Source organism: Rhinoraja longicauda, chromosome 2 (genome assembly GCF_053455715.1).
Source record: "Rhinoraja longicauda isolate Sanriku21f chromosome 2, sRhiLon1.1, whole genome shotgun sequence".
In the NCBI taxonomy this organism is placed as follows: Eukaryota; Metazoa; Chordata; class Chondrichthyes; order Rajiformes; family Arhynchobatidae; genus Rhinoraja; species Rhinoraja longicauda.
Genome location: NC_135954.1, coordinates 89,106,571 through 89,129,505, shown reverse-complemented (window position 1 = coordinate 89,129,505; position 22,935 = coordinate 89,106,571). Strand labels below are relative to the sequence as shown.

At 39.9% G+C, this 22,935-nt stretch overlaps 1 protein-coding gene across 2 annotated transcripts in view; it reads right to left on the bottom strand.

Annotated features, from left to right (window-relative positions):
- LOC144606702 (transcriptional repressor NF-X1-like) overlaps positions 1 to 22,935 on the bottom strand; it is a 52,917-nt gene that overhangs the window by 3,781 nt on the left and 26,201 nt on the right. The window contains exons 10-22 of one of the 2 annotated variants that reach the window (XM_078423014.1): positions 22,341 to 22,438; positions 21,889 to 21,919; positions 19,281 to 19,363; positions 18,341 to 18,449; positions 16,858 to 16,977; positions 15,804 to 15,883; positions 12,624 to 12,854; positions 10,192 to 10,265; positions 8,579 to 8,680; positions 7,431 to 7,472; positions 6,690 to 6,788; positions 4,832 to 4,898; positions 2,447 to 2,592 (exon numbers count right to left, since the gene is read on the bottom strand). In XM_078423014.1, the coding sequence (XP_078279140.1) occupies positions 2,447 to 2,592; positions 4,832 to 4,898; positions 6,690 to 6,788; positions 7,431 to 7,472; positions 8,579 to 8,680; positions 10,192 to 10,265; positions 12,624 to 12,854; positions 15,804 to 15,883; positions 16,858 to 16,977; positions 18,341 to 18,449; positions 19,281 to 19,363; positions 21,889 to 21,919; positions 22,341 to 22,438 (1,282 nt within the window). The remainder of the gene's footprint in view (positions 1 to 2,446; positions 2,593 to 4,831; positions 4,899 to 6,689; positions 6,789 to 7,430; positions 7,473 to 8,578; positions 8,681 to 10,191; positions 10,266 to 12,623; positions 12,855 to 15,803; positions 15,884 to 16,857; positions 16,978 to 18,340; positions 18,450 to 19,280; positions 19,364 to 21,888; positions 21,920 to 22,340; positions 22,439 to 22,935) is intronic. The other variant, XM_078423023.1, reaches the window with a different exon arrangement.

The window sequence follows — 22,935 nt, the reverse complement described above, 5'->3', positions numbered from 1 at the left end:
ACAGATATGTCAATAGCAAAAGGATAGTGAGGGATAAAATTGGTCCATTAGAGAGTCAGAGTGGACAGCTATGTGCTGAGCCGGAAGAAATGGGGGAGATATTAAACAATTTCTTTTCTTCGGTATTTACCGAGGAGAAGGATATTGAATTATGTGAGGTAAGCGAAACAAGTAGAGTAGTGATGGAAATTAGGAGGATTAAAGAAGAGGAGGTACGGACACTTTTGAAGAATATAAAAGTGGATAAGTCTCCAGGTCCTGATAGGATATTCCCTAGGACATTGAGGGAAGTTAGTGCAGAAATAGCAGGGGCTATGACGGAAATATTTCAAACGTCATTAGAAACAGGGATGGTGCCGGAAGATTGGCGCATTGCGCATGTTGTGCCTTTGTTTAAAAAAGGTTCTAAAAGTAAACCTAGCAATTATAGACCTATTAGTTTGACGTCTGTGGTGGGAAAATTAATGGAAAAGATACTTAGGGACAATATATATAATTATTTGGATAATCAAGGCCTGATTAGAAACAGTCAACATGGATTTGTGCCTGGAAGGTCATGTTTGACTAATCTTCTTGAATTTTTTGAAGAGGTTACCAGGGAAATTGATAAGGGCAAGGCTGTGGATGTTGTCTATATGGACTTCAGTAAGGCATTTGACAAGGTTCCACATGGAAGGTTGATTAAGAAGGTTAAATCGTTGGGTATTAATAGTGAGGTTGCAAGATGGATTCAACAATGGCTGAATGGGAGATACCAGAGGGTAACGGTTGACAATTGTATGTCAGGTTGGAGGCCAGTGTCTAGTGGAGTGCCCCAAGGATCTGTGTTGGGTCCACTGTTGTTTGTCATTTACATTAATGATCTGGATGATGGTGTGGCAAATTGGATTAGTAAATATGCAGATGATACTAAGATAGGTGGAGTAGTTGATAGTGAGGTAGATTTTCAAAGTCTACAGAGAGACTTGGGCCTTTTGGAAGGGTGGGCTGAAAGATGGCAGATGGAGTTTAATGCTGATAAGTGTGAGGTGCTGCATTTTGGTAGGACAAATCAAAATAGGACGTACAGGGTAAATGGTAGGGAATTGAGGAATGCAGTGGAACAGAGGGATCTGGGAATAACTGTGCATTGTTCCCTGAAGGTGGAATCTCATGTGGATAGGGTGGTGAAGAAGGCGTTTGGTATGCTTGCCTTTATAAATCAGAGCATCGAGTATAGAAGTTGGGATGTAATGTTGAAATTGTACAGGGCATTGGTGAGGCCGAATCTGGAGTATGGTGTGCAGTTCTGGTCGCCAAATTATAGGAAGGATGTCGACAAAATGGAGAGGGTACAGAGGAGATTTACTAGAATGTTGCCTGGGTTTCAGCACTTAGGCTACAGAGAGAGGTTGAACAGGTTGGGTCTTTATTCTTTGGAGCGTAGAAGGTTGAGGGGGGACTTGATAGAGGTTTTTAAAATTTTGAGAGGGACGGACAGAGTTGACGTGGGTAGGCTTTTCCCTTTGAGAGTGAGGAAGATTCCAACAAGGGGACATAGCTTCAGAATTGAGGGACAAAGGTTTAGGGGTAACATGAGGGGGAACTTCTTTACTCAGAGGGTTGTGGCTGTATGGAATGGGCTTCCGGTGGAAGTGGTGGAGGCTGGCTCGATTTTATTATTTAAGAGTAAATTGGATAGGTATATGGATAGGAGGGGATTGGAGGGTTATGGTCTGAGTGCAGGTAGATGAGACTAGGTCAGGGAGAATGGTCGGCGTGGACTGGTAGGGCCGGACAGGCCTGTTTCCATGCTGTAGTTGTTATATGTTATATATGTTATATCACTATCAGGCAACTTGTGGACAACTCAAACTTTACACACAAGTTCTGCTGTTAATGTTGTCGGGTCATTGCAGAGGCATTCATGTATTCTTTAAATGGTGTCTCAGCTTCAATGCTTCATTTGCTGGAAGCCAAAGAGGATGCCTCAGATGTGTAAGAAGATATTCGGGCAATCTTTTGTCAAGACTTCACTAACACTAAACCAACATTTATTGAGTACTTCAATTAAAAGTAATAAATGCCATTGACTTCCATTCTCCACTTTGAACATAATCTTCTTGTGGGCTCTTAAAGAAATCATCAATTATTTCCAAGTTAAATTGGGCCCAAGTTCAATAAAGAACTAATAGAATTCCTACATACAAACAAAATAAAGGGCACCCTTCCCTATTGGTGTGCAGGTCATTTCAGAGGCATTTAAATGCTACTTGGATGGTGTCTTAGCTTTAATGCTTCACTTGCAGGATGTGAAGCAAGTGAGGACTTTGAGGAGATGTGTAAGAAGATTTTCAGGCATTTACCCTCACAAGGAAATGTAAACATCTTTTCAACTGAGCCAAATTATGGACAGCAAAAGATTAATATGTATTTTTAAAGCCAGCAAAAGCATTCTCACACTCACTTTACAGCAGTGATAACAACATTGCGCTTGGGCTCACTGTCATAGCTGACACTTTCAACACCATAGACCTCAGCCAGCTCATGAATGATCCTGCGGTGCTCCCTGTTCATTGGGGGATAGCAGCGGCTTTTCTTCTGCTGTTTGCCCTGGATTGAAAAGAAAAAAATCCGCTTAAGATTTTCAAATAAAAATGGTTTGTGTTGCTTAATATCTGTTTACTGTCATGCTAACTTGGCAACATTTTCAATTCGAAAAGAGTGGAAATATTGATGCAATCCTTAATAGATTATCAAGATAATAATTTTGTAGATTTTTCATGTACGTTTTTGCTTCACTTAAAGGATAACAAGGCAACCTATCCTCAGGCCCTAGGCAATGTGATTTTACAGGGTCCATTGAGAACGAGAAGACAAAGCCTTATCCCATTTTCCCACTCTCTAGCGAAGAATTTGATATTCCCATGGAACTTATCCTAGATGTCTAGGAATAAACTGAAACTCTAATGGACCAATTTTCTCCAAATGCATTTCACTGCACAAACTTCTAGACACCCAGAGCAGAGTTTTAAACTAAGGTGGTAGTTTAGCACAAGTCACCTGCTTGATACTGCAGTTGAAGCCCAAAATAGGAATGACTGCCTAAAAATTGCCTGTGATTTTTCAGAGGTTACATGACTTTCTGGTGCTTTGGACCTGAAATACACCCTCCCCTATTGGTGACCTGGTCACTTCAGAGGCATTTAAATGCTACTTGGAAGGTGTTTTAGCTTTAACACTTCACTTGCTGGTGGCTTAAGGAGGACTTAAAGAGCATGTAGGAAGATTTTCAGGCAATATTTTATCAAGACTTCACCAACACTAATCAACATTCATTTCTGAAATTCCCTGAGAACTTGAACTAAAGAGAGTGAATTGTATTGGCTCGCTTGCCTGAATGATTTATAGTAGTCAGGAGAAAGGAAGTGCTTGTTCTTGCTAAGTGTCTGCTGAGGGAACAAGGATGATAATGCAAAGCAGGTTTGCTGCAGAGAGAAAGATGGATACCATCCAACATGTGCTTGCAGGACATTTCTCTTCTGGACCGCATTGATCAGATCACCTGGTTCCACATCCGAGGAACTTTGCACCTCCTCATTTAGTCATCTGATACTTCCCATGTGCCAATGCAGTTGTAGTGGATAACTGCCTACTACATAAGCTGCTCCACTGTTAAGACTTTGAACCAATCATCGCTTGAGTACTAAATTCAGAGGACCCCATGTAAAATAAAAATCGACTAATTCGCAAGTAGGACTAAAATGTGTTTCTCAAACTGACATTTTAAGCACAATACCAATCTTGCATCTCTTCATACTTTCACCATAGTAAAACCCTAAGCCCTTTAAAATCTATGCCTCAAACTAAGAATGTATCACATCATGGAATAGAAAACATTGTGAGTAATTTTGGGCCCCATATCTGAAGATGGATGTGCTACCGCTGGAGAGGGTCCAGAGGAGGTTTACGAGAATGATCCCAGGAATGAGTGGGTTAACACGATGAGTGCTTGATGAGCCTCCATTCACTGGAGTTTTGAAGGATGAGGGGGCAGACCTCATTGAAACTTACCGAATAGTCAAAGGGCTGGATAGAGTGGATGTGGAGAGAATGTTTCCACTATTGGGAGAGTCCAGGACCAGAGGTCATAGCCTCAGAATTAAAAGTTTCCTTTAGGAAGGAGATGAGGAAGAATTTCTTTAGTCAGGGGATGGTGAATCTGTGGAATTCGTTGCCAAAGAAGGGCAGTGGAGGCCAATTGATATTTTTTAAGGCATAGATAGATTCTTAATTAGTACCGGTGTCAGGGGTTATGGGAGAAGGCAGGAGAATGGGGTTAGGAGAGAGATAGTTCAGCCATGGCAGAGTAGACGATGGGCCGAATGGCCTAATTCTGCTCCTATCATTTATGAACGACGAAACCAATTAAAAAAAACCTTTCTGATCATTTTAGGAAAAAGGCAATTAAATATTTACCACAATTTCTCAATTTTTGCATTCAGAAAAATAAATGTTCAGATTGGAATAATCTTGCTTTGAGGTAGAATCCACGAAAGCTGAATTCTATTCTGTCCCCCCCCTTTCTGAACATCATCTGCCTTCTGATTTTGAGCTAATCAATCCATAAGGTACATTATCACAAAACTATCCCACTGTCCTGCTGGCCGACTATTACCATAAGAGCATAGTTGTTGATTTGCACAACACTAGTACCATATTCCTGTATTTAGCTTTGTCCCAGACACCTTTCATCACTGAATTCTACCTGCCCTTTGGAGCAAAGCTTTCAGGTAGTTTACATTTGAGAGGATTTCAATAATAAAAGCAAATTGTTAACTTGAGAACTAACCTTATTGGCAACTTCCACAAGAGCCTTAATTTCTTCTTCAACTTCAGTCACAAACTTTAAATCTTTTCTTCAGTCAGGAGGAAAACATACATATGATTTAAGCACACATTAACATAAATCTCATGGTTTTACTATTTAAGTACATGCATCTAATATAATTATATAACATATCATGAAACATCCAGGTTTGTCCATTCCACTACTGACTACTCCAAATGGATTTTGTTTACAGGTAGGCACCATTTCATATTAATCGATACTTGAATCTTATCAATTCTAGTCACAACTTTTAGAGTGGGTTCATTTTGACACATTTTTCAGTAAAAACCTGGAACAAGAGAGCGATTTCATCTCTGTATTCGGAAATCAAAATAACTTTTCTGGTCTTTTCTATTTCAGTGAAGAAACGAGTTAGAAAAACAGAAGGTTGAGTAAAGCATTTCAATTGTGTAATGGTGTAGGGAAACATTTATTTGACAAACAGCACTATATGAACATTACTCTCAGTAGTATGACCAAGATGACGTATGTGCATACCAATAGTAGTTCAAAGGCAAGAAATATTCTGCTTCCCGATGGAATTTTTTTTTAACATATTTGTCATAAAAAGGACAATGAAAAGATGGAAAATTAAAACAAACAGGAAATGTTTAAATTTGGCAGATTCACAAACATTTGAAAGAATTATGTAAGCAGTTTTATAAATAATGTATTTATTCACAAAATGCTGGAGTAACTCAGCAGGTCAGGCAGCATCTCGGGAGAGAAGGAATGGGTGACGTTTTGGGTCGAGACCCTTCTTCAGACTGATGTCGGGGGGCGGGACAAAGGAAGGATATAGGTGGAGACAGGAAGATAGAGGGAGATCTGGGAAGGAGGAGGGGAAGGGAGGGACAGAGGAACTATCTAAAGTTGGAGAAGTCGATGTTCATACCGCTGGGCTGCAAACTGCCCAGGTGAAATACGAGGTGCTGTTCCTCCAATTTCCGGTGGGCCTCACTATGGCACTGGAGGAGGCCCATGACAGAAAGGTCAGACTGGGAATGGGAGGGGGAGTTGAAGTGCTCGGCTACCGGGAGATCAGTTTGGTTAATGCGGACCGAGCGCAGGCGTTCAGCGAAGCGATCGCCGAGCCTGCGCTTGGTTTCGCCGATGTAAATAAGTTGACATCTAGAGCAGCGGATGCAATAGATGAGGTTGGAGGAGGTGCGGGTGAACCTTTGTCTCACCTGGAAAGACTGTTTGGGTCCTTGGATGGAGTTGAGGGGGGAGGTAAAGGGACAGGTGTTGCATCTCGTGCGGTTGCAGGGGAACGTGCCCGGGGTTGGGGTGGTTTGGGTAGGAAGGGACGAGTGGACCAGGGAGTTATGGAGGGAACAGTCTCTGCGGAACGCAGAGAGGGGAGGGGACGGGAAGATATGGCCAGTGGTGGGGTCCCGTTGTAGGTGACGGAAATGTTGGTGGATGATATGTTGGATCCGCTGGCTGGCGGGGTGGAAGGTGAGAACGAGAGAGATTCTGTCCTTGTTGCGAGTGGGGGGAGGGGGAGCAAGAGCGGAGCTGCGGGATGTAGAAGAGACCCTAGTGAGAGCCTCATCTATAATGGAGGGGAAGCCCCGTTTCCTGAAGAAAACTTTATAAATAATGTGATCAGTTCCTTTGCCAAATTATCTGTGTAATGCCAGCATATTCTGCTACTCCGAGCTATAATTATATATTTAACTAAGACAGTAACTACACATACATTAACCTATGTATTTTGTAGCCAGGATGCCACATATCCAAATATAGTTTGAACATTAACTCTTATATATCTTTACTTGATTTCAATACAGAGAATCAATCACTCTTTATCTACCTTGCATCCTCCTTCAGACTGTCACTGTACTTGGATCCTGAACTGCGAGTGTGAAATGGATCTGAGGCAGGGTTAATATTTAAAGCATCTGCTACCCGCCTGTGAAAAAGATAAACATTAAACAGAGTTATGCACTGTGACAAAGAATATTGTAATAGCTTATGTGGTGACATCTGAGCAACTGAAATACCCAAGCCAAATTATGCAATGGCATCTTATGCTCACAAACCTAATTCAATGGATCCCATACATAGTTATAGCCCAATGATAAAAAAAATAATAAAGGATAAGAAAAGACTCACTTATTCAAAATCTTTCTAATATTTCAGTCTGGTCAGTTTGATGACTGATTGTATCTAGAATTCTCAAGACATGTTTGAATCAACTAACTTGCAGATTTTTTCCAAATGTTCATGACTTTTAAATGTATCATTGCTTTTATTTTTCAGTTTAAATTTACCAGTCACAAACTGAAGATTCTATTTTACACGTTATAAACTTCCATTAAACAATGGGTTCATGTTACCCTCACAATAATTCATGTAACTCAGTGATATCTTTTCTCCTTGTCCTTTGACAAGTAGAATTATTATTGTAACAAGGAAGTTTTCCTCTGATAGTTGTATGCTGAAAATCTACACACCAAGTTAGGCTTAGGCAGTTTTCATATTTCGACAAAAGTATCAGAACATACATTATGCTGTATACACAAGTTTGAATTCATGATGTTTCAGAACACACCTGTTTCTCTCCAGTGTTGCACATTCGTGATCACATTCCAATCTGCATGGAAAAGCAGCAATTTAATTACCCAATAGCCATTTCGACCCTTGAACTATATTTCCACCTGAAGAGTTAGCTTAATGACCCATACAATTTTGCAAAATGTGCTCATGCCAGAACAATAGGGTTCGCTATAAATAGTACAGTCATAGACTATGGAAACAGGCTCTTTGGCCCAACTTGTCCATGTCACTCAAGATGCCCCATCCAAGCTAATCCCATCTGCCTGTGTTTGGCCCATCCCTCCAAACATTTCTTACACATGTACCTGTCCGAGTGTCTTTTAAATGCTATTATCACACGTGCCTCAAATAACTGCTCTGGCAGCTCGTTCCATACACCCACCACCCTCGGAGTTAAAAGGTTGCCTCCCCAGGTTCTTATTAATTCTTGCCCCTCTTGCGATGAACCCATGTTCTCACATGTTTGATTCCCCAACCCTTGACAAAAGACTGTGTACTCATCCCATCTAATCCCCTCATGATTTTATACAGCTTTATCAGATCACCCTTCGGCCTTATGCGCACCTAGGTATAGTCCTGGCCTGCCCAACCTCTCCCTCTATAGATCAGCTCCTCAAGTTCTAGCAACATCCTTGTAAGTTTTCACTCTTTTCAGCTGAATTACATTTTTCTTAGAGCAGAGTGACCAAAACTGAACACAGTACTCCAAATGTGGCTTCACCAACGTCTTGTATAACCAAAATATATTACCCTGACTGATAAAGGCCAATGTACCCTTCCGTACCACCCCATCTACCTGTAATACCACTTTCTGGGAACCATGTACCAGTGCTCCTGGACCCCACTGCTGTACAGGGGCCCTACCATTCATTGTGAAGGTCCTGCCCTGGGTGGACTTCCCAAAACGCTACACCTCGCATTTATCTGCATTAAACTCCAAGCACCAAACATGTTGTATATTGAGAGTAATACAAAAATGATCTGGCTCACTTTGATTATACAGTCCAATAAATTGGCAAAATATGGTTTGTCGTTTGTAATTACTTTCAGTTTATACTCTCAGATTGCCAAATTACTACCAATGAAACTATTCCCTTGTAGCTTGTGTTATGAGACTACCCATACTGTTCAAGATTGATTTACCTGGTTTGTCTCATTTCTTTCTTAGTAACAAGTCGACTGATTTCCACAGTGTCTCCAAGTTGCATATCAGAGAGTTTACTAGCCATGGAAATAGCAGCAATTCTACAAAGAGAACAAGCAAAGAAAATAAAATAAAACTAGGAGACATAATATCACTTTATGCCAAATCATAATTTTTACACGGTACAAGTGAAAAAAAATCACAAGCAGAGGGAATATAATAAACTTAATTTGCTGAAATATTACATTACCATCTGATGTTTTAAAGATTTACAGAAAGTGGTCATTTCGAACATTCTCAATGTGTATCACCTGCTGTTACCCTAAATGATTGAGGATATAGCATGTAGTATGGAGATGAGCCAGCTTTAGCCTAAGTTGCATCAGTGAGCCATACTTATTCACTGACAAGTAGCTAAATAGGGGACTGTATACATTCCTAGCCAAGGTATCAGATTGACAAGGCCACAGTTAAGTGGTGATACAATTATGAACTTCCACCAACAAACATTATCTTGGAATCAATGTTAAAAGCTTTCATATCCTTTTGTTATTATTTATAGCTTAAAAATGGTATTGGATTTGGTTTATTATTATTGTCGAAGAGAGTGAAAAAGTTTTTTTGGGTGCTATCTAGTCAAATCATGCATGGGTACAACCAAGCTATACGCAAGTACCAACAGGGGCAAAGAGAAAAGCCACGGATGGCTGGGAGGCCAAGTCTGGGTATATTTTAACGAAGAGATTCATAGGGGGTTTATGATTGATTAGTCAGGGTGTCAAATGTTATGGGGAGAAGGCAGGAGAATGGGGTTGTGAGGGAAAGATAGATCGGTCATGATTAGACAATGGGCTGAAAGGCCGACCTCCACTCCCATGACATATGAAAAATACCAGAGTGCAGAATACCGTATTGCAGCATTATAGCATTAACAGTTAAAGAGAAAGTTCAGACAAAAACATGCAAGATTCGCAACGGTATGAATATTGAATTCTTCAGCTTTAGGTAACTAACCAAACCCTCCTGCCACTCCTCCTTCACACCTCTTTTCTTACCCCTTCTCTTCCCTGTGCCCCACCTGGGCTTACACAGTTTTGTCCTCTTCCCTACCCCTTCCACCTACATTCCTCCTCTGGCTTCACAATTCACAACTCTTCTATCTATCTCACACCTTCTGTCTTTTTATCTCTGGCCTTTGCCTGACCATCAACCCCCCCCCCCCCCTCCCTTCCTGTCTGTATCTCAGCACTTTGTTTTTTTTGGTAAACAGCATCTGCAGTTCCTTGTTTCTAACAAAATTTTGTTTCAGTGGACTGATCATGAGAAAAGACACATCTTGTCCTATAATTGATATTTTCTTGACACTAATAGCGAAGGGGAAAATGGTGCTATTAAGAGAAAAATGATCTGTGAGCCACTGAGGTGCTATCTGGGAAGCTAGTGCAACATCATTAGCCTGAGAAATAACTTAACCTTGAGAACAAAATTGGCTTATTCTGTAGAAAGAAACATTTCAGATACTGTTCCTTGCCACTCCCTGCCCCAAACTATCAGTTACTCATCAATTAATTAGGTTTCGTATTCAATATTTCATTCTGGAAGCAATACAAACCTCTGGTAATTACTGGAAGCTTCACTGCAAATCATGACTTCTTTTCTTCGTTCGCAACTGCAATATAATGTCACCTGCAATACAACAGCTGTAATTAGTTATCAATACGAGATTAAAAAAATGTAAAATATACATCTAATTCATTGATAATTTAATTATTTTAAGTGTTAAACTAGATTTCAGTCACATTGTTTCCCTGTTGTTAAAACACTCAAAATCTGACGACATAATGTTGGAGTCAGTTAATGTAATCATTTTGTTCAACTTTGATTTTGTAACACTTTGTTACACCCCATTACACCTCTTTGAAACAAAAGATAATACAGGCCCATGAGTTTGTACATGCCTCTGGTGAGCCTGGCGGAAGGTTGCAATGTACCATACAGTGATACTAATAATCTGCTCTTTGACTATTTAGATATCCCTGTGGATCAGCATCTGGCTCACCAGGTGATGTTTGTTGTGCTCCCTTTCCACTCACTGGGACCCTGCTTCCTGTGCTCTCTTTAAACTTAGTTGGTTCAATGGATTTTATAATAGTAGGTAACATCTAAAAAAGTGAATTAAAAGTATACTGAAGTTATCAATAAAAATAATACCCAATAGCCTGGAAAATCTGGCAATATGGGGGGGGGGTGGAGTCAACATCGTGGAAGCGTATGCGTGCAGTTAATGGGAAAGAGAGTGTAGGAAAGGTGACCCTAACCCTAATCCTAACCCCAAACTGGGCAGGGGGATGGGAACCAATGCAAGGAGACAGAGGGCTGTAAAAGGAGGACAGAAGCAAAAGGTAGAAGGGACATAAGAAAAACAAACCTGAAAGCTTTGTGCCTTAATGCGAGGACCATTTATAATAAGATGCTATAGCAGCGCATTTGGAAAGCAGTGACAGGATCGGTCAAAGTCAGCATGGATTTATGAAGGAGAAATCATGCTTAACTAATCTTTTGGAATTTTTTGAGGATGTTACAAGTAGAATGGATAAGGGAGTGCCAGTGGATGTGGTGTATCTGGACTTTCAAAAATCCTTTGACAAGGTCCCACACAAGAGATCATTGTGCAAAATTAGAGCACATGGTATTGGGGGTAGGGTATTGACATGGATAGAGAACTGTTTGGCAGACAGGAAGCAAAGAGTAGGAATTAACGGGTCCTTTTCAGAATGGCAGGGAGCGACTAGTGGGGTGCCGCAAGGACTGAGGTGAGGAAAAACATTTGCACCCAGAGTTGTGAATCTGTGGAATTCTCTGCCACAAAAGGCAGTGGAGGCCAATTCATTGGCTGTTTTCAAGAGAGTTAGATTTAGCTCTTAGGGCTAAGGGATCAAGGGATATGGGGAAAAAGCCGGAACGGGGTACTGAGTTTGGATGATCAGCCATGATCATATTGAACGGCAGTTGTGGCTGGAAGGGCTGAATGGCCTGCTCCTGCACCTATTTTTCTATGTTTCTATATCACCACCAAGCATGCCTGCTTATTGGATTAGTCACAGTTGTACAGCAGAGAAATAGACTCTTCAGCCCACTGCATCTATGCCAACCATCATGACAATTTACACTAATTCCACTTACTTGCTTTAATTCCATGTCATGCTATTCCTTGCTCATTCAGGTACCAGATACCTCATTCAGGTACCAGATACCTCTTCGATGTTTCTTACTGTTCCAACCTCCATCACCTCCCATGATAGCTCAGTCCAGATAGCAACTACTCTGGGTGAAATATTTACCACATGGATTCCCTTTAAATCTCCTCCCCCTTACCTTAACCTATGTCCTCTAGTTCTGGGAACCCTGACCATGTATTTGGAGATGTTAAACAAGGACCTATTGCCTGCCCTGGGATGAATAGAATTTCTTTCTCCTTGCCTCCTGGCTGAAAGTCCTTCCTCAGACACAGTTATGAAAATAATTTCATCTTCATTTGGCAAATAGTGCGTGTATGTACATATGCTGGTATGTTATCATATCATATCATATATATACAGCCGGAAACAGGCCTTTTCGGCCCTCCAAGTCCGTGCCGCCCAGCGATCCCCGTACATTAACACTATCCTACACCCACTAGGGATAATTTTTACATTTACCCAGCCAATTAACCTACATACCTGTACGTCTTTGGAGTGTGGGAGGAAACCGAAGATCTCGGAGAAAACCCACGCAGGTCACGGGGAGAACGTACAAACTCCTTACAGTACAGCACCCGTAGTCAGGATCGAACCTGAGTCTCCGGCGCTGCATTCGCTGTAAAGCAGCAACTCTACCGCTGCGCTACCGTGCCGCCCGTGCAAAGCAACATGGAATGCAATTCAAAATTTCACAAATGGTCTTCAAGGTTCCTTGGGATCTTGCCAGATATTATTCAAATACAACTTTTCTCATTCAAAAGACTTATTTGATTTTTGGAACAGTAACAGTGCGTTGCGACCATACCTCTGCATGACATGGAACCTTCGGACATGGTGAACCTGGGTGGCATGGAGACGAACATGGATGATTACAGTCAGGTCGTAGAGTGATACATGGCTGTTTACATTGCTCCTCTGTACCACAGTCGCCTTTATGACAAATCTTCTTACATTTGTGCATTCCACAAGGCACGAGTTTGTTACATACAAGCCCACAGGAAATGCCAGAAATGTGACAAGGAATGTTGCTTCGCATCTGGAAATAAAAGCACTGTATTAAATCCATGTACCAACAAATCCACAGATATGGCACTTGCACCAGCATTCACATGCAAGGTTCCAAACAGCCATCCTTGCGTTTTGCAAAATCAAATAGGGGAACATAACTTGCCAGAAACTATCAATATGTTTTTTCCATACTTCTGTTTATTTAATCCCAACCAATTATCAACCCAAGGTTTCCCCAAATGTCTATACTTTCATTTCTGCACATAATCACTTCTACAAAGTTTTAGGAGTATCCTTGGAGACACCATTCAATAGAAATTCAAGCTAAAGACAGAACGCTCGAAGAACTCAGTGGGTCAAGCAGCACAGGTGGAGGCAAAAGAGTGTAAATCGACATTGTGTCAAGATCCTAAATCAGGACTGAAGGGGAAAGGAAAGATTGCCAGTATATATCAAAGGCCAGTTTATTTATTGTCACATGTACCAATTAAAGTACAGTGAAACTCAAATTAACATACAGCCACACTAAAAAAAAAAGCAACAAGACACACAACTACATAAAAGTTAACATAAACATCCACCACAGCGGATTCCCCACATTCCTCACTGTAATTGAAGGCAATAAAGTCCAATCTTCTTCCTCTTTATTCTCCCGTTGTCAGGGCAGTCGAACTATCCGCAATCGGGGTGATCGAAGCTCCTGCATCGGGGCGGTCGAAGCTCCCGTGTCTTGGGGCTCCCAAAGTCGGTCTCTAACCAGGGACCGCGAACTCCACGATGTTAAAGTTCGCAGGCTCCCGTGGTTGGAGCTCCGAGGTCGAACCCCGACAGGGGCCGCCAGCTACACGATGGTAAGTCCTCAGGCCCTGCGGTTGAAGCTCCCGAAGACGGTCTACAGCAAGAAGCCGCCAGCTCCTCGATGTTAGGCCGCAGTGCGGACGGAGATACGATACAGAAAAAAATTGCATCTCCGTCGAGGTAAGAGATTTAAAAAAGTTTCCCTCAACCCCCCCCACATAAAACAAGCTAAAGAACACTAAAACATACATTGAACACATACTAAAAAAAAGCAAAGAAGGGACAGACTGTTGGCGAGGCAGCCATATCACCAGGAGGCGCACAATGGCTGCCTCGCTAACGGTCTGTCTTCATCTTTTTCCTTCTTTGTGTTTTTAGTTTGTTGTAAAATGTATGTTTTAGTTTATCTTTTGTTTTGTATTTGTGGGGGGTGGTGTGGGGAATTCTCTGCTCGAAAATTTTCGGCGACAGCTGGCTTGATGTCAATGATCGTAGCTTGTCGTATCCTGTCGTGGGCACTGTCGTAGTTGTTGCCAGGTGACTTTGGTTGTCGCCGGTGCTGATCCACCTTTTATAAGAATTTTGTTTGTTTGAATAAAGTTAATTTTGGACATTTTGACCAAAGATTGATGTTTGAAGTTATTGTATTTCAGAGTAGTTTCTCATGGCATCTCTTTCAAATAATTTAATTTCATTTATTTTGACCAATAAAACAAACATAAACACAAGCATTGCACTGCATCGAAAAGCGAACCCTTTTCATTTATTTTGACATTGCACTGCATTGGGTCTCTTCAGGGACAAGGGCTTCAACCACTCAGACCTCTTACATAGAAACATAGAAAATAGGTGCAGGAGGAGGACATTCGGCCATTTGAGCCAGCACCGCCATTCATTGTGATCATGGCTGATCGTCCCCAATCAATAACCCGTGCGTGCCTTCTCCCCATATCCCTTGATTCCACTAGCCCCTAGAGCTCTATCTAACTCTCTCTTAAATCCATCCAGTGATTTGGCTTCCACTGCCCTCTGTGGCACAGAATTCCACAAATTCACAACTCTCTGGGTGAAAAAGTTTTTTCTCACCTCAGTTTTAAATGGCCTTCCTTTTATTCTAAGACTGTAGCCCCTGGTTCTGGACTCGCCCAACATTGGGAACATTTTTCCTGCATCTAGCTTGTCCAGTCCTTTTATAATTTTATGTTTCTATAAGATCCCCTCTCATCCTTCTAAACTCCAGTGAATACAAGCCTAGTCTTTTCAATCTTTCCTCATATGTCAGTCCCGCCATCCCAGGGATCAATCCCGTGAACCTACGCTGCGCTGCCTCAATTACTAAGATGTCCTTCCTCAAATTAGGAGACCAAAACTGTACAAAATACTCCAGATGTGGTCTTACCAGGGCCCTATACAACTGCAGAAGAACCTCTTTAATCCTATACTGAAATCCTCTTGTTATGAAGGCCAACATTCCATTAGCTTTCTTGGGCCTCTTCTTCCCCATTCTTCTTGTCCTTGTGTCTTGCAGAATTTTAAGCATGAGGACCGCTGCAAGCAGCAGGGCTTGCATTTGATCTAAGATATGTTGCTTCCTGGCAGTCATGATGCTGAGTGATCGGAGACCCTACCCAAACCCATTTTTGCGCCAAAATTACGTGAAATGGCTACTGTTGTCATCAGTTGAGACCTGACAGGTCGCAGCTTGTGGATGTCCTCGGTCACAACGACTGGGTCGCCGGATGTCGGCAGCTTGCCGTCGCCTAGGGTGGTAGGTTGATGTAGCTTGTTGTAGGCATTGTCATATGGTTAAAAAAAAAATCGAAGGTTTTTCGGCGATCTGCTACAACTTTGACAGTTGCCAGCAGTCGCCTTAAAAATCGCGGAAGTGGGACAGGCCCTTAATGAATCCGGAATGTAGAAATTTTGAGTTAGTCTTCCAGGTTGATATCTCTTGCATAAGTCTTTAAAAATTATTTTTGTGATTTTTGTTGTTGTACATGGATCTCTCAGTTTGTTGGATCTCCACTTTCACTCAATTACATTTTGTGCCCGCAGGCATTAATATCACCAAAGATACAGCCATAGAAGGGAGGCAAATTTAGCAGTTTTCTTTTAAATGCGTTGGATGTCGTGGAGGTCCAAATCTCACAGCAAGTCACATTTTCTCAGCTACACTTACCTCATGTTTCCCCATGCACCACTTTTGAGTGAGGTAGGTACAAGGCGGGCATTTCTCTTCACTGTGGCAATTGTGGAACACTATAAATGCAGAAGGAAATGTACATGTATGACATCCTAAAGCATTTATGTACTTCAAAACTTACTATAGTAAACAACAGAGGTTACAATTGAAGAGAATAATGTGAAAAGAATAAATATTTTTTAACATTTAATTCAACCTGCTTTTTGGAAACCTGGAAATCCTCGAAACAGGCTGCATATATCATGTCTGTTATGGACAATCTTATCAAGACATGGTGTGGGATGTGGATGCGACAGCCTGTATGATTGTGCTTTGCTGGAGAAAATCCTTCAACATCAGAACAGCATTGATTCCAAGTTATAAAGTAAGAGAGTCTCTTTAATCTTTAGCAGAATGCAGTTTGATGAGAATGTGGTTTTGTTTCAGAGGGGAAGATTTGGAAAGAACATATGAATGACTGGTGCAAGCTTGTAAAGTAAGTGAGTGAATTGTCCATGGTTAACCCAGAGGGACCACAAAGGGAAGTGAAGTAAATACCAATAATTGTTAAGGTTAAATAGAAAGTGGCTCCATAAACTGGTAATGGAAAGGTTCAATAAACTTAGAAAACAGACCAGTGCAATAAATTTGCTATTTAATTCTGGATTAAACTCAAAATGATCTTTTTAATGGACCCCACAACACATCACACATAAACCAACTCATTCTGAACTGTGCTGTCTACAGGTAAGTCCTCATCTTTGTTGACCTCCACTGGCGCAATGTTCCTTAGTACATTCCTTTTAATTAAATTGCAAATCTTTCCAAAGCTCCATTTTTGATGACATTGCATTATCCTCGCAAATCTCACGTCTCTGCCCCTACCCTCCCAAGTTATGCTCAGTGCACGCTCTCATTGTTTCTCATGATTTGTGCAAAATCTTCTGTAAATTTATGGTTGTTTTAAAAATTGTATGTGACATTAACTTTTATACTGACAATAACTATATGTATGTAATTTAATAGACAGCTTGAAATGATTCATCCTTACCTGGATGATCACACTCGTGTTGCCTTGTGCATGGGTCTTTGCACTCGGGAGGTCTGGTACCACAAGGCACTGGAGGATAGATTATAGATGCTCCACAATGACATGTCAGTTCATCAAAGCCTAAACAGCAAATGTTGAATTAGTTGTGGGAGAGCAACGTGACAAATGCATGGAAAGTCAAATCCTAGAAACACATGTAGTTTACACATAAAAAGGATATGTTTGATTAAAATAACGCACAGTGAGGAAATTAAAGAATTACCAATAGTTTTTCTTTATTTTCAGCAACATACTGAAGGAGACCATTCAAATTTTATCAAACTAGCTACACTTCTCTCTGGAACTAGCATATAAAATTGCAGAGATTTACTTTGGGAGATTATGTTGATATTTCAGGCGAGTCATGTGCAATGGATTTTGGAAGTAGTCCACATGAAAAGCCAAGTGGTATTCTTGGCCACAAAAAAATAATTTCATTGAATTGTCCTGAAAGGCTTTACTGGGTTTGGCTTGCAAAAAGAAGCAAGCATTATAACAAAAGCATGTAAGCGTTGCAACATCTAATTACAAAGAATCCTAGTGAGATCATACCTAGAATATTAGTTTGCTCTGGTCTTACTACCCAAGGAATGATATACTTGCACCAGAGTACAGTGAAGGTTCATCAAATTGATAGACTGATTCCTGAAATGGCAGGTTTGCTGCATGAGGAAAGATGAAGTAGACTACGTTGTTCTAAGATAGAGGAATGAGAGATGATCTGACAGGGTGGGTGCAAAGCTGATGGTTCATTTGGCTGTGGTCTCTAGAAACTGGGGACGTAGTCTCGAAATAAGATTCTTTGTTTAGATAAGAAACTTTTTTTGCCATTGGGTAGGGATCTTACAAATTCTCTACCCAGGAGGGAACATGTGGTCACTCAATAACAGAGATAAATATATTTTTAGACATTAGATAATCAAGTAAATTAAGGCTGAGGTAAATCTGGTCTATCCCTCATGTTTTCAGACAAGGTTTCTTCTGCCTTCATTCCAGCTGTAGATTTTAAAGTGTATTCGAAGCATTAGCTTTATTTCAGACCATAAATAACCTAAAAAATAATTGAAGGCCTTATTTACTGCTATAAGTAAATTGAGGTTTGTACCTCCTCAGATTCACAAGTATTACTAATTCCGAATTCTGCAATGTAACAGATTTAAAAGCTTAGAACACCTCCCAAGTCATTAAAAAGATCAAAGTCTGGTGAAGAAATTGCTTCACAAATGACAAAAAATTAGAGTAGTTATCACAATGGATACTCTGTCCCTTATTTCCTTAATGCAATTTTAGACTGTATTTATCAAAATAGTTGCTCGGGATCAATATTTATTTTCCCTGTAAGTGTTGAACAACTTAAATATAAACCTTCTAATATATTATTACATGGTTCATGGATATTAAATTAAAATAATATTGAAACCATCATTTGTGACATCCTACGTACTACTTTGCCAGCAATTCTGACAGTTTCCACGATGGCAAGGCTCTTCACACTTATGTTGTCCACAGTTAAGCTTGCGTCCACAGAGAAGAAGGCACTTGTGTTCTGTGTCCTTGGGGGGAAAGAATGAGAAGGAAATGAATCGATCATGTTACAAATGGCCTTACAATTTCTAAACTATTCCAAATTTAGTAGAAACTGCCCATCCGAAGAATTAAAATGGTTCAGCTAATGCTTTTATAGAAACATATGAGAGTTGTTTAATGTTCCTTGAAGCAGAAAGCAAGGGAGAACAATGCAGTATGCAGCATCAAGATGGTACGAAGAGCTGAAAAGGTAGGCAGCACAGATGGAAAGTACGTTGATGTTGAGTAACAAAGGATAAATGTTAGGACATGTCCTGCATCTTTGCCATCCAGCACATTTGCCACAACAGTCCAAATGCTCTAAATTAACAGTTTGCCTTAAATTTTTAACAGTTATTTTGTGAGTCTTGCACATAATACATATTTTTGTTTTAGGAGTCATTCAGTATTTCTTTTTTGTTATATATGTGTTTCATTAAGCAATGAGTAGGCAGATACATCACAATGGTGAGCACAAAGAGATGAACACCACAAAAATAGTAATTTGTGTTTTACTTTTTTTACTATGGAATAAATTAGTTCTCACAGCTTGTCCTGTTGTTTTCCTTAATACCTGGTCTTATGGCTGATGCCAATGTAACAATTGAAATACATAAGAACTTCGGTTATGACTGCACATGTCCTGTGATAATCATCAATTACTGAAATTATAAATCACATTTATTGTCAATTGTCAAAAACCTACACTATCAGAAAAGTTTATATTTATCATATTATTTTGTCACGATATTTGGACTTTGTATTAAACAAATAAAACTAGCATTAATGACATCTCAAACATATTTTGTTCTACTTACCACACAACAAATTTCATTACACTTATGGCGGCCACAAGAACGCTTCTTATTACAGCGCTTGTCACATAAGAACAGCAGATCTGCTATACAAGAGAATTTATTTTTAGCATAGGGAGGATACTGTACAAAAAAGTGATGCGATACAGGAGCTTCAGAAGACAGTCCAACATAATGGATAATACTCTTCCAGTGGCACAATTACAGTCACTGCAATAAGATTAGTAACATCTGCAACAATGACAAAAAATATATTTTGTAAAGAGATAGAAAGACCGACATTTGAATGCTAAAGTACAGCCAATCCTTCCATATTTCTCAACAAATATCTGAGTTAATTTGTTATTCGGTATATGAAGCAGAGTAAAACTAATTTAAATGTGTGCATTGTTATGCAAGATTTCACAAGAATATTAGTTGTGGATACTTAGAAATGTAATAAAACAGTTTTAAGAATGTTTCACTTTAAGTAACATTTCCAAAATTAATTAACAAATCATAGAGCAGTTCATGCAGAATGCACTTTAAAAAATCCCCATCAGATCAGTACCCTGGATCCTCATGGTCGAAAACACAATTGGACTTCACTGTTGTCTGCAATGCACTTCTAAACTTTAGCAACATTAAAAAGAAACCCCTCAATATCCAACAGATTACATTTACACCAGATCATAATGAATGATCGTAATAATGGAAACCCAATGTGTGATGATGCCTGCTCTGTAAGTGGAGTTCATTTCTGTTCTTGCGCTTACACCAGAGACATAGAACAATACAGCATGGAAACAGACCCTTCAGGCCGACTTATCCATGCCGACCAAGTTGGCATACTGAGCTAGTCCCATTTGCCTGTAATTGCCCATAGCCATCAAAAACCTTCCTAATCATAAATCTTGCAAGGTCCAAGCTAGGCGGCATTGCTTGGAAGTTGGTTGTGAGGTAAAAATAACATACATTACAATAATATGTAATTGTGGTGCATGCAAGCTTGGAGTTGAGTAATTGAATTATACAGTAAAGACAAAGGCTCTTCGACTAAACCCGTCACACTGATCAAGATGTCCCAACTGAACTAGTCCCATTTACCCACATTTGGCCCATAGCTCTCTAAACCTTTCCTCTCAATGTATCTGTCCAAATGTCTTTTAAATGTTGTTATTATACTTACCTAAACTTCTTCCTCTGGCTGCTCATTGAATATACCCACCACCTTCTATGTGAAAATGTTGTCCCTCAGGATCCTATTAAATCTTTCTCCTCTCACCTTAAACCCCTCAACCTCCTGCATACCGACCTGTAGATCTGGCCCTCAAATCCTGGCAACACATCTTCAATATTATTCTCTCCATCCTTTCCACCTACATGGCATTTTTCCTACATCAGGGTGACAATATAATAATCCCAGTGCCGCTTCACCAACTTTAACATAACGTCCCAACTTCTACACTCAGTTCTCTGCGTGTCAAAAACATTCTTCATCTATCTACCTACCTGTGACACCACTTTCAGGGAACTATATACATGTACTCGTACATCCTGCTGCTCTACAACATTCCCCAGGGTCATGTTGTTCACTGTGAAAGTCCTATCCTAGTTTGACCTCCAAAATGCAACCTTCACACTTGTATGACTTAAACTCCATTAACATTTTCCTGCCACACTTGCCCAGCAGATCAAAATCTTGCTGTAATGTTTGATAACCATCTTCACTGTCTATGAAATCACCTATTTTTGTGCCATCTGCAAACTTATTAATCATGCCTTGAACATTTTCACCAAAATTGTTGACATAGATGACAAACAGCAATGGGCTCACCACCGATCCCCAAGGCACACTACTGGTCATAGGCCTTCCACCACCAACTTCTGCCTTCTACCATGAAGCCTATACTCTATCCCGTTATCCATGGAAACAAAGCAATTAGTACATTCTTTTAGTTCTCTACAATAAATCCTTAATTGAACATTTACTGGATGGCGTGTACAAAACTTTCAAAATTAATCGTTATGCGACAAAAATCTGCTCAGAGGTAAGCGATGGAGCAAAAGTAATTCAACCACTATGAGCACTTTTACACGAACAATTTCATAATAGCTCTGGAGGACACTTGTTTCATCTGAAAATCACAATCATAAAGTCAATGAGACTGACAGCATGGATATAGACTCATTTACAGTCCACACTAACCAGTAGCCATCCATTTACATCAATGCTACATTCATCCCAGTTTAAAAAAAATACTCTCACATTCTCATTAATTCCCTTCAGTTTCTATTTGTCCACACCCTAGCGGCATTTTTTGTGGTCTATCAACCCACACATCTTTGGGACATAGGAAGAAAACCACAAGGAGAACGTGGAAACTCTACACAGACAGAAGCAGAGGTCAGGATTGAACCTGTGTCTCTGGTGCAGTGAGGCAGCAGCGATACTTATTTCATCACTATGCTGTCCATAAATCAGTTTGAGAAAAAGGAATTTAAAATAGAAATGTCTATTCATCCCATTTTAAATAGCTTTAAATAAAAAAATAGCACGTTTTGAACATCTTTTTATCCAAATTAAAAGATACACGAAACAAAGAAAAGCTTTAGACATCCCAGAGCTTACCTTCCTTAGTGATATTGGCACAAGGAACATCCTATGGAGAAGATGACCAATCATTACTCAAGCTGAAATCTTAATATTGATTCAAAATTATTTTTATTGAACTATGCAGGCTAACTGCAAGATCATGAGCAACTAATATTAAAGTTATTTTTAGTCTAAAACCTTAAACCAAAGTTGGAGATTAATAGCAAATCTGATGTTATAATGGACAGTAATGCTAATTTAATTGGTGGCAATTTAATGTTTTTTTGGTTTAGACAGTTTATTAGAACTATTTACCATCTGTAATTCTGTTAATTTCAGTAATTTTCCTGCATCTCCTGCAGGTCATTCACCAAAATTAACAACATTATACAGATTTAATATTCAATTCCATTAGTGCCTTAGTGTTGCTAATGATGCAAATAATTTTAAATTGATACATTACATTACACATCTATCCTTTTACTTACTTTTTTCTTAAATCCACACCGACAATTAATGTTTGAAGTTCCTGCACATGGTCCACATTCACCTTCATGGCACAGATTACTACAGGTATGAATTAAATCTAGATTTCAAATAAACACAATGCATTAATTTCTACATGAAGCCTCATTTCACAATTTCTGTGGTTAAGCATTCACCCAAATAACACAGAGAAGAAGCATTATATTCAGAAAGTGAGAGAAAAATAAATCGTATGCTAGTTCTGATGTCCCAGATTGATCTTTTCAGCACAAGGCTGATATATCTTTTCTACAATAAAAGGAAAATTAGTCTGAGGGTAGCCACCAAGTCACAACTCCTTGGAGCCAAGAAGCAGACCATTCATTTTCTGAATGTCACAGAATGCAACTGTCATATGCCAAAATACATTCAAAAGAATGTTTGCACAAGACCCTTAATGAACTGCATCAGATCCTGTCAATGTGTAAAGTTCCCAATTTTTCCCCCAATTTGGCCACATTTACTTGGATGACTGCTCCTAATGAGCACCTGACTTGGCTTGGTTTTTGTGCCAGACTGCTTCCCTCCAAAGTCAAGAGGTGCCTGGCCTATTCCTCA